Source organism: Myotis nattereri (genome assembly GCF_964212035.1).
Source record: "Myotis nattereri genome assembly, chromosome: 1".
NCBI classification, from domain to species: domain Eukaryota; kingdom Metazoa; phylum Chordata; class Mammalia; order Chiroptera; family Vespertilionidae; genus Myotis; species Myotis nattereri.
Genome location: NC_138075.1, coordinates 178,759,308 through 178,772,393, shown reverse-complemented (window position 1 = coordinate 178,772,393; position 13,086 = coordinate 178,759,308). Strand labels below are relative to the sequence as shown.

Below are 13,086 nucleotides of genomic sequence, written 5' to 3'. Positions count from 1 at the left end.
GAATATATGCAGCCTGGCCTCACTTGCAAAGATTCTGGTTGAATTGGCCTGGGTGGAAGGCCTGGGAATCTATATATTCCAAACCCTCCTCAAGTTATTCTAATGTGGAACCAGGGTTGAGATCAAAGTTCAGAAGAAGAGAAATGACAGAGAAGTTTTGAGAGAAAAATGAACTCCAACTGTGGATGCCAAAATATGAGTTTTTGCCATTCTGCATAGTTCAATGAGAATCTGTGTCTTTGTTTCAGGACTTCGAATCAAAATTTCTAAGTATGAAAATGCATAAGCCATTCTGAAATAAGGTGATATTATTTTTCTGCTTGATAAACCTCATTGGTACAAAAGAAAGTCAATTGTATGAAAAATAAGAAATTCTGCAGGACAGTCTCCTTTTTGCTACTTTGTTTGGTGTTTAACAGACTACATATTTTTTCATCACCATTGATCCCGTATATACCCCCTTCCACTTCCACCTCCTTCTTCCTCCCTGCAGTCACCACACTGTTGTTCATATCCATGAGTTCTTTCTCTCTTTTATTCTTTTTCACTCAATCCCTTCACCTCCTTACAGCTCCCCCCACCACCACCACCACCATCACCACCAGAGCTGTCTGCTTTCTATGTGTCTGTATCTATTTTGCTTGTTAGTTCAATTTGTTTATTAGATTCCACATATGAACAAAATCATATGGTACTTGTCTTTCTCTGACTGGCTTATTTCTCTTAGCATAATGCTCTCCAGGTCCATCCATGCCGTCCCAAAGGGTAAAATTAGCTTTCTTTTTATGGTAGAGTAATATTCCATTGTGTAAATGTACCACAGATATTTTATCTACTCACCTACTAAGGACACTTAGGCTGCTTCCAAATCTTGGTTGTTGTAAATAACGCTGCAATGAACATAGGGGTGTATATATTCTTTTGAATTAGTGTTCAGGTTTCTTTGGATAAATTCCCAGAAGTGGAATTGCTGGTTCATAGGGAAGTTCCATTTTTAATTTTTTGAGGTAACTCCATACTGTTTTCACAGTGGCTGCACCAGTCTGCACAGGGGTTCCCTTTTCTCCACATTCTCACCAACACTTGTAGTTTGTTGATTTATTGATGATAGCCATTCTGACAGGTGTGAGGTGCTATCTCGTTTTGGTTTTAATTTGCATTGGTCTGGTGATTCGTGACATTGAGCATCTTTTCTTATGTCTCTTGGCCATCTGTATGTCCTCTCTGGAGAAGTGTCTATTCAGGTCTTTTGCCCATTTTTCATTGGTTTGTTCGATTTTTTGGTGTTGAGTTTTATCAGTTCTTTATAAATGTTGGATATTAACCCCTTATCAGATGTATCAGCAAATACCTTCTCCCATTCTGTGGGTTCTCTTTTAATTTTGTTGATGGTTTCTTTTGCTGTGCAAAAACTTTTTAGTTTGATGTACGCCCATTTATTTATTTTTTCTTTTGTTTCCCTTGCCCAAGGAGATATATCAAAAAATATTGCCATGAGAAATGTCTGAGATTTTACTGCCTATGTTTTCTTCTAGGATTTTTATGGTTTGGAGTCTATCATTAAGTCTTTAATCCATATTGAGTTTGTTCTTGTGTGCATTGTAAGAAGGTGGTCTAGTTTCATTTTTTTGCACATACCTGTCCAATTTTCCCAGCACCATTTATTGAATTGACTGTCTTTACCCCACTGTATGTTCTTGTCAAATATTAATTGACTATAAAGGTATGGTTTTATTTCTGGGCTCTCTATTCTGTTCTGTTGATCTATATATCTGCTTTTATGCTAGTGTCATGCTGTTTTGATTACTATGTCTTTGTAGTATAGTTTGATATCAGGTAGCATGATTCCTCCAAATTGGTTACTTCTCAAGATCACTATTTGGGGTCTTTAGTGGTTCCATATAAATTTTTGGAATATTTGTTCTAGCTCTGTGAAATTGGTATCTTGATAGGAATTGCATTGAATCTGTAGATTGCTTTGGATAGTATGAACATTTTAAAGATGTTAATTCTTCCTGTCTATGAACACAGTATATGCTTCCACTTATTTGTATCTTCTGCAATTTCTTCAGTGTCTTATAATTTTCTGAGCACAGGGCCTTTTACATCTTTGGTTAAGTTTATTCTTAGGTATTTTATTCTTTTTGAAGCAATTGTGAATGAAATTGTATGTTGTTGTTTTTTAATTTCCCTGTCTGATAGTTCATAATCGGTATATAAAAATGCAACTGATTTCTGGATATTTACTTTTTATCTTATATAACAAATTCATAGCCAACATCATACTCAATAGGAAAAAACTACAAGCATTCCCCTTGAGATTGGGAACAAGACAAGATATCAGCTTTCACTATTCTTATTCAACATAGTACTGGAAGTCCTAGCCACAGCAATTAGACAAGAAGAAGAAATAAAAAGCATCCAAATTGGAAAGAAGTAAAACTATCATTACTTGCAGATGACATGATACTGTAAATAGAGAATCCTAAACATTCCATCAAAAAATAATAGAATCAATGATTGAATTCAGTAAATCAGTTGTACTGCATCTTGAATATAGTTGCTTGATATGTGGCTCATGACAAAATAAACAAAAAAACACATGTTAAAAGATCTTAGACTGCTGAAACCGGTTTGGCTCAGTGGATAGAGCATTGGCCTGCGGACTGAAAGGTCCCGGGTTCGATTCCGGTCAAGGGCATGTACCTTGGTTGCGGGCACATCCCCAGTGGGAGATGTGCAAGAGGCAGCTGGTTGATGTTTCTCTCTCATCGATGTTTCTAACTCTCTATCTCTCTCTCTTCCTCTCTGTGAAAAATCAATAAAATATATTTAAAAAAAAAAAAAGATCTTAGACAGAATGTGGTTTCTATCAGATGTAGGAAACTGGTGAAACAAAGACACTATTGTAACATAAAGCTGTCTGGATCCGTCCTGACTGTCACAGAGCTTGGAAGCCATGTGCAGTGTAGGTTGTGCACCAATTTAATAGCATGTATTATTTTGTACATACCATCACTCCTCACAGTATAACAGGAGCCAAACTCATTTCTTTTTTTTTTAAATCACAATCGTTCAAAGATAAAAATGCATTACGTTGGAATGTAAAATGTTTTCACAAGAGTTCATTATCAAACATCCAACTCACCATGGCTTAATTAGGAGTGGTTTCTGTCAATTCACTAAAACATTTCCCTTCCTCTCTCCTTGCACTAGCCAATCATGTGAGAGCCGTAGGCCCCACTCCTAGAGGTTCAAACTGAATTCAGCTGTAGTGCGGCCCAGGAATCTGTATTTTTAATATATCCCTAAGTGATCCTAAAGATTAGCTGGATTTGATGTCCATTTCTTTACATAGTCATATTTTATTAGCTGTTGCTTCACCTTACTCTATGTCCACAAAGTAATCAAACTTTGTTCCTCTAAAGCAAGTTTTAATTCAGCAATGTTAATTTTAGGTAATCTAAATTATACATTCCTGAGACCACACAAACAGACTAGAAAGGACAGACCATGTGCCAAAGACTTCTGGATAACCTCTATAGTAATGCGATCCACCGCACTGGATGCCTCTGCTGATCAATTGCTGCTAGTTTTCCTCACTTATTTGGATCATTGTAGAGTGAGGCTGATGATACCCATTCTGATTATCACTGCCTCATCAAAAATCACTAGATTGGGTAGGTTTGTCCAGAGGCTCAAATGAAACAATATATGTGACAGAGTGGGAAAGCATAAACTGAAACGTGGGGCAGAAACCCTTTCTGGTCGCTTTACTATTGCACCTCCAGGGCTAGCATGTGGTAGGTGCTCAGTAAACATCTGCAGAATGAATAAATTGAATATTAAATATTTGCTAAAGAAGTGAATAGGAGGGCCAAAAATAATCCTGGAAACTTTTGAGGTTAACGTGAAAATATTTTGGGATCTTAGGCACTAGAAACATATATAGAGCTATTTTTAGCTGAAAATTAGAGTAATTGACTCTGGTGCTTTCCTCCCCTTGGTAGTTGAATTAACACTGGGGGTTCTTTGCTGAACTTTGGAGTACTGGCCCTGAGTGTGCAGAGCAATGGCAATGTGTTAGGTCCATGGGTAAATGAGAGAAGCAATTATTTTATTATTTTTAATAAATGTGTAGCCATTAGTACATATTATACAGATGCCAAAAAAAAAAAAAGGCCTGCCCAATTCTACTTTCTTTTTCTATAAGCAAAAGAATATCTAGGTGAACAAGATTTAAAAATTAAAAACAACTTTTACCAAAAGAACATACGTTTTTATTTGGGGTGGGGTTAATTTAGAGGAAGATTCCAGCAGTACCTTCTCTCAGCTCCTCTTTCCTCTGTTCTGTTTTTCCCAAGCGACCCTCACCAGAGCACTTGTGACCATTAGTAGGGAAGGTGTTAATTGCCTCCTTAATGCTACCTCACAGTTCATTGACTGGTCTTAATTTCCCTTGCCATGTGGACATTAAAATTAGATGGAGCCTGCCACGGCCTTGAAATTGCTCTTCTCAAAATGGAGGCCCATAACATTCCTCCATCCTTTCCACAGATGGTTCGAATTTAATCTCTGAAAGCCACACCCTCCCAGTGAAGGTCCTCGGTTTTACAATCTGTCTTTATACAGGGCCCAGGTATAATGTCATTGGACATTAAAAAATAAAAAATAAAAACTCCCACTGAATAGAATAAGTTTAAGCAAGGCTATGGTTTCTTCAAAGTATCCAACAGCATCCGCTCAAATGCCACGCAAGGGGCAGGGGACACTTACTGAATCACCAACACCACTTTTTTGGTTCCTGGATTTTCCTCGGAGGCCCTTGTAAACGGTGCTTTTTAACTGTGGCATAGTCACAGTTATTAAGAAAGTTGAGGCTTTGCCAAATTTCTGGTTTTGCGGCCCAAATTACTGAATGTTTGGTTGATTACAGCCCCAAAACACCCACATACTAAGAAGCCTTTGCACATTTTCTCCCCTGGGCGATCACCTGGGATACCTGCACTGAAAGTCCACCACATATAAATTAATATTAACTCAACTAACTTCTGCTAAAATCAATGGCCTTGAGGAATCCATCAAAAATTATATTAGCAGAGCATGGCTTTTATGAATTAAAACTCCTTACACTTAAATGCTAAGCCCTCCTCTTGACCTGGAAAACATTTTTATTTTATATGCAATGGTATGGAACAATCCCTAGAGATAAGCACATTGTTGTTAAGTGTTCAATGTATGAATTCATATATGAAGTGCAGCGCAGGAAAGGTGAGCTGGAGGAAAGAAAAAAAATTAAATATATATGTTTGAATTATTAGATGTATATCAATGTTCAGTAATAAAGATTATTAATGATAACTCTTCACCATCCAAATCAAATATCTGTAGTAAAAAGAATAGTACATATCTCAATAACATATTCATGACAAAGAAAACTTACTGTTTCACACTTCTAATTAGAAGGGCAACCTAATCAAACATCATGCCAAAGGTAAAAGGGACCAATATAGACTAGGGAAATGATAATAAAAGAATTTGAGGAATAGAGAGTAGCCCCAACTCAAGCTCATTTTTCATGCAATTTTTCCTCACAAATAAGGACAAGCAGTGTGAGAGACAAGGGAAGATTAGTTTCCTAGTGGATAAAATGATTAAGTAAGAACAATAGTGTATACAGATGATATATTATAAAGCTGTACACCTGAAGCTTGTATAGTTATTAACATTGTTACCCTGATAAATTTAATTGAAATAAAAAAATTAAAGATTAAAAACACACAAATAATCGTTTCCTCCGTGATTTCAAAGATGTAATAACTAATGACGAAGAAGCAGGCACTAAAAAACACAAGTCAGGCGTGAATTCCCTGCACGTGCGAGACGACAGTTAAGCGACTATTTCTAATTCAAAGAGAACACGATTTCTCTACAGTTGAATAAGCTGTCCTCTCCCATGATTCCTTCCTAACCATTCACAACTCCAGCAGGTGCTTGCAATTTCTGAGACCTGAAATCCCAAAGCAAGGGGAGGGAGGTTGAAGTATACTGGAACATGGAACATAATAGCATGATCAGTGATCAAGGCCGATGGCAAGACAGGAAAATCTCATGTTGACAGTGTCTAAGTGGTTATTGCTGGCTGCAGTATCTTCAGTATAAACCCGGTGGGCCTCAGCAATGTATATTGCCTCAAAGAGCTTCAGCAAGAATAAAAAAACAAAAAAAAAAACACACACACACACAATAAAACAAACAGATTGCAGCCCCAACTGGGGAGTCCAGAAAACTACCTCACAGACACATCCAGCTGCTCCAGAAGATAGGATCTTAACCTTTTGGGAAATGCAGCTTACTTTAAAAATCTGATGTTTTATGGATTTGCTCAAAAAAGGAAATGCATACATGGCCATACACACAGAGTAGTATAATAATGTTTTAGGATATTTAAAGACTTGCTGAAGTCTCTTAATGAATTCCACTGGAGAAATGAAGACCCAGGGACTCCCCAAAATACATGGGAGTAGCTGAAAGAGGCTAGAAGAGCAGCAGGAGAAGCAGCAAATGGTGGGAATAGCCAGCAGGACTCAGGCAGGAAAAGCTGCTGAAGAGAGGCAATAGGTGTTATGTATTGGAGTTAAATAGATCTTAAGGAAATTCCTAAACCTCTTTGAAGACTTCTTCACCTTTGTTATCTCATCTGTAAACTCTGTAAAAACAACCATTTTACAAAAAGTTGTGAAGATTAAATGAGAGAATTAGTTTAATGTGCCATTGAGTAGGTGTTCAATGAACGAATATTGGTTCTTGGTGGTCTATCAACTCAGAAACAATGAAAGTTCTGAAAGGATATCATTTTTCACTGCAATAGTTGAAAACTGGAAATTATGTGTATGTCCATGAGTGGGCAATGATAAAATACATTATGACACATTCACACAGTTAAATACTATGCAGCAGTTTTAAAAATGACTTTAAACTATAATTACTAAAGTTGATATGCCAGTATGAATAGCTGTTTAGGCTTTATTATCAAGCGAAAAAGCTAGCTGTATAACAATGTAAATAACATTTAATCCTGGAGTAATCATAGTTTATATAAGAATTTCTAATAGATGGACATTTAGGTTGGTTTCTGTTTTTCTCCCCAAATTTAAATAATACTTCTCTATAACCAAGTTTCGGTGTTCTTTTTTTTTTTCTTTAAGGTGAATTCCTAAAGTGTAACTTGCTCAGTTAAAAAGTAAAAACTTTGTGAAGCTTTAGAAATATATTGTCAAATTATTTTGCAGTTACACCATATCAATTTTCAATTACATATACCTGAAATAAGACTGCTCAATCTCCATGCCCTATTTATTTTGCATATTTTTAATGTTGTTCATTTTATATCCAAATTTATTTGGGGTCATTTCAATTTGCATTTTTAATTTTGTTAGGGATGAACATTTCTTTCATATGCATGTTAGTATATTCTGTTTCTTCTCCTGTAATCATTGCCATCTACACACTTTTCTATAGAGTTTTAGTACGTGTTTGTTTCCCATTACATTTGAAGTATTCTATATATAAAAGTTAGAAAATCTTTGGCTATCATACTAGTTGTTGTACTGCATGTAAACATTCTATGGGGTCCTTGGTAAGTACCAAGATTGTACAAGGATTCTGAGAAACAATAAAACAAAAAAACAAAGAAAAAGGCCTGAAAAATGTTCACATACATAGTCACCCAGAGAGCTTATAGCTTCAGATCTAAACATTAGCCACTGGTCAAAAGCAAACACACAAAAATTAATACTCCATATAGAAAAATGTTTTTCTCTTTGCTAGTGGGCACAAGAGCTCATATAGACAAGTAGACAAATAAACAAAGAAAAGAAAATACTAATAAATCATATTCTCTGTTGTTTCTCACCCAAGAAAGAATAAATCTCTATAATCTATTCATTCATTTACAGAGATCACAAAGGTTAGACCATAAAACCAAATTCTAAATCATTGCTGTCACCAATGGGGAATAATTTATTGATTATAAAAGTTCCAACACAAAACACAAAAATAATAAAAAGGAAAATATGTAAAGAAACAGAAGAACAGTAAAGCGAAAGTTCTGTTGCTCCTGGGAATTTACCTCTTGGCGCCAAGGACAGAAATGTTTGGCTTGAAGTCTTCTAGGAAATGCAATAACCCCCCAGCAACACAGACTCCCCTGCTATCAGGGAAGCCACTGGACACCACATGGAACTTCCACAATGTCTGCAAGATTATTTTTCCTAAAAGGATATAATTGTGACTCTCATACAGATATAAAATGAATATGCCAAAGATTGTATTTAATTCATTAATTATGGAGGGAACCAGTAAGATATTAAAAATATTTCAAAGGAGGATTCAAAGAGCATAACATATATGAGAAATAAAATAAAAATGAAATTGACTTACAAATAGATGCAAAGCAGGCCCCAATACGGAGCAATAATTAATTGCCTTCCAGTAGGCACAATTCATTTGCATATTTGTAGACAAGAATATCTGGCCTTATCATCAGTTTTCTATAACTTAAAGAGTTGTAAAGTAGTACAAAAATGATGAAAGGCAGAAAAGACTTGGATGGATGAGCCACTCAGGACACCCATTCTTTTAACCTATTTCAAAGTCTTTGCAATTTTACTGACTTATTTAATAAAAGATGGATCTAATATATTCTTTCTCAGTTAGCACAAAAAAAAATAGGTACTATTGGGAAAAGGCAATACGAAAGCTCCTCTCTAGTCCCAGATCATCTTATCATCTCTTCCTACAGAGAAGAGAGAACAAGTAAGATTATTCTTTTGTACCTCCAATATAGCAAAGGCCCAATGACTAATAATTTCCCAATTGAAGATGTTGTCTACCACTTTTAGTACCTCTCTCTTCTGTCTTATCAATACCATATCAGTGAATATTTATTCCCACAGGAGCTCCTTAGGAGGCTTTAAGTATGATAGACAACCCTGAATAAACACAGAAGGAACAAATCTATTTTCAAAGATTATAATTTGAAGGGGGGAAAGCATAACAATTGTTTTTAAAGTGATAAGAACCTTTTCATGAAACCCACCTGGACAGGTTACTTTCGCGAGTCTGAATCACTTCCAAACTTGAGACATTTGTATTACTTGAAATCGAAATAGGATTATTTTTTACTTATTAACTTGTGATCACAAAGCCCTTCCCTGAGAATTATGCAGAGTTAGTGACCCATGTTGTTCAGCAGAGTCTGGACAAGTATGAGCCTCAGACCCTGCTTTGATCCGAGATAGTTTTAGTAATGTCACAACCCAGGGACTCAAAGCTCTGGAGTGGAATTATCACTGCTCCTCGGAAAATGAATCTGGGGGAAAACATGGAAAGATCTCCATTGCCACAGCCTTTGTAGGTCTGCTTGCTACAACATTGAAACCAGAAGAAAATGTCTTTAATACCAATTTTTGCACGGATTGGACTGATTAACAATATGATTTCTGTATTTTAGGCTTCACCAGGTGACAACTCTACTAGAATCCCTATCCCGACAGAGCTCTACATACAAGCTGTCATTTTTGACCACATTTCCAGAAGAAAGACTTAACTGCCACGTGTTAGATGGTTCCCTAACTGTTCACTGAATTTAAATGAAACCTGTAACGAGAAACAGATTACAATAATGAATGAGTCTTATAGCTGGAAGGCAATTTAGAATATTAAAAGTTAATAAAGAAATTAGAAAGGAAACTGTAATATTGACTGATTTTTTTTTATTGTACAGATAGCCTATTAATATAATTTGAGGTTTTTCTAACATTTTTTTTCCTGAGCACTGAGGCTGATTGCAACACTTCATGGGAGGAATTCTTGTTGCGACTTCAAGGATATAGTAATTAGTGACACATTTTGTAGCTCAGATTTTCCAAAATAAAAATGTCTCAGGTCCTACCATGCCAAATTTAGTGGACCAAACCTTATGCCATGTGGCATAAAATCATAAACTAGAATAGAATAAGGGTCACACATGGGGAGAGGCATAAAGATAATAATAAAATGTAGGGTTTTCAGTAACAGCAAATGAGTAAATGAAATCTGAAATATCCCATGAGATGATGTATAAAATGAATGAAAGTGTTAGATACGTGTTAGTGCTGGATGATATGAATCCCAGGACAAGGAAGCTGAGAAAAGGAAATCTAAGGGAAATCAGAAGATTGCAGAGACGAGGACTTTGTAAGAGAAAAGAACACATTTTCCTCATGTAAGCCTGCAGGTGGCTTATGTGCAAAAAAGATCTTATTCAGAGTCCACCTGTGATTTAAAATTAATCTTTGGTTCTTGCTCTTCTTCCCCTTCTCTTCTCTCCCCTTTCTAAACAACCCAGTGTTAAGGCAACTAGGTAAGAACAAAGTGAAAGTCTGCTCTGAGTGGGGGCGGGAGCCCAAAGCAGAATGCTCAGAGTTTCAGTGGGGTGAGAAGCATGTATTATGGGGGAAGGGTGGTCTGGCAAGAGGTGTCAGCTCCCAGTCAGGGTGAGTAGAGTGGTATTACATTAGAATTGGATGTATTGATGTAGTCTCATCATTGTCAATATACAGATACAGGACACATGTTAATGTGTGTGAGTAGAGTGGTATTACATTAGAATTGGATGTATTGATGTAGTCTCATCATTTTCAATCTACAGATACAGGACACATGTTAATGTGTGTATACATACATATGCCCTCCCTCTGCCCATGGAGAGTGCCTAGGGTAGCAACCTCTAGTATCAGTCAGCACACCTAGCACCCAGATCTCAGTTTCTCAACACTTTCTACCAAAAGGAAGGAGAGATCCTTGGGGAAATGACTGACTCCAGGGCTGAGGCAGAGAAAATATGAGTCAGGAATGTTGATTTTGTGCCAGAAAGCAAAGATGTTCTCAAAAAATGAAGGGGTTTATCAAAAAGATACAGAACCCAGCTTGAAAAGGTTCTCACTGTCAAATCTGGGGCAGTTTGAGCATCAAAATAAAGATACAACAGGCATAAAAGCAGAAACCATGAGTCCATTCTGATCCACATAAATAAATAAATGGAAAATTCGATATTTACGTAGTATTTTTCCACAAAATGCCTATTGATTACAGAAGGAACAATGGAAAAGCCTGGAAGACGCTGATTTCAGTCAGTGATTGAAGAGAATATGATCAATATTAAGGCGAATTAAATTTCTTCTCTAACCAATAAAATGCAACAGAGTAATTCAGAAATCTTTTGGTAATATCCCTGCCCAAGTTTTATAACCTGAACTTAAACAAGAGTAAACACAGATAAACCCCAATTCAGGGATATTATATAAAACTATTAGCCTGAGATCTTCCAAATTGTCAAGAACATGAAAGAAGACAGAGAAACCATCCCAGACTGAGGGAGATTAGAAACACATGACTCCAAGTTGTATCCTCATACTATAAAGGGAAATTGAGGACAATTGATAAAAATTGAATGGTTTCTGAAGATTAGATTAGATTAATGTAAAGATGTTTATGTCCTGATTATGCTGTGGTTATATTAGAAAATGTCCTTGATTGAATTACATTAAAGCATTTGGGGGTGGAAGGGCATCATGTCAGCAGATTATAAATATTTCAGGGGAAAAATTCTTTGCCTGTACTTATAAATTTTCTGTAAGTCTGAGATTGTTTTAAAATATAATAAATACTTAATTTATTATATTTACAAATTGAAAACTCTAGTAACTTATACTTTAAGTATATTATAATTATTGTTCTATCTATAAATTTGATGAAATTTTAACAGCCATTTTTATGATCTCTATAGTGTAATTAACAAAATTCTTTTAAACATTTTAAATTTTATTTATGCCCTTCATTACATTACATTTTTTAATGATTTTAAAATTTCAATTAATAAATAAGCTTTCATATATATTTAAATAATTCATAAGTATAATTAAACTTATAATTCATGTGCTCTTAAAGTTTCAATATGGTTTACAAATTTATAAAATTGCAATTTAAAATCATATCTAAATTAATTATTCAAATATCACATTTAAAATTAGAATAGAGGGCTTAACTATGAGATACTCTATCCTCCAATATGCCAGTTTTTAAAAATGTTTTGGCTCTGTTTAATCAAAGAATCTCCCTCATCACTGATATTTCTATCTCTCTACCCCTTTCCCTTCCTCTTTGAAATCAATAAAAATATTTTAAAAAATGTTTTGGCTATTTTAAATGTTTTTAAGTTTAGGTATTTGAAATACTTAATAAATTTAGAAATTATTCCTCTATTTAACACTAAGTTCAAGACACTAAAAAATTAATTATATCATCGCAAGTAATTTTTACATTCACTTCTGAACTGAATATACTGATACTCATATTGGACAGAGATTTGAGTTCTGGTATGAGATGTATTTATTGGTTAGGGCCACCATAACCAAATACCACGGACTCGGGGGTAGGGGAGTAGGGTGGCCTTAAACAACAGAAAATTATTTTCTGACAGTTTGGTTCTTCTGTAGCCTTTCTCTTTGTTTGCAGATGGCAGCCTTCTTGCTTTTTTGTTTTGTTTTGTTTTGTTTTTCTTCACATGGCCTTTCCTCTGTGCAGGCATTCCTCCAAGTGTTGAAATTTCTTTTTTTTAAGAGAACACTAATCAGATTGTATTAGAGTCCATTTTAACTGAATTATCTCTTTAAAGGCCCTATCTTAAAGCACAGTCATTCTAAGATGCTGGTGGTTAGTGCTTAGATTATAAATTGAATTTGATTGGGAAAGAATGACACAGTTCAGCCCGTAATATGGGGTGTGAACTACAAATATCCAGGACATTTTTCTTGTGATTAGATTCTCTCAGCCATTGCTAAGCCAGTTGTAGACCTCTGAAGATTCTAATAGCACACCTTTCAAATGTGGGATGCTTTGCTGGCCAAGAGCCCCTGATTCAATACCATAGCACCCAATTTTGTGGTCTGATTTGAGTTTGCAACACCTGCCCAGCTTGATTAATATTCAATGAACCTATTGTAAGGTTTCATTCTATTTCTGAGTATTTTTTTTTAATTCCTT

The 13,086-nt window shown here is 35.5% G+C and overlaps 1 protein-coding gene across 1 annotated transcript in view; it reads left to right on the top strand.

The window, feature by feature from the left end:
• The window catches only part of CFAP299 (cilia and flagella associated protein 299), a 561,069-nt gene extending 551,313 nt beyond the window's left edge, over positions 1-9,756 (top strand). Inside the window, exon 6 of the mRNA XM_081095523.1 lies at positions 9,515-9,756. Coding sequence (XP_080951649.1) covers positions 9,515-9,610 — 96 coding nt within the window. The 3' untranslated portion in view covers positions 9,611-9,756. The remainder of the gene's footprint in view (positions 1-9,514) is intronic.
• The last annotated feature ends 3,330 nt before the right edge of the window (positions 9,757-13,086 follow it).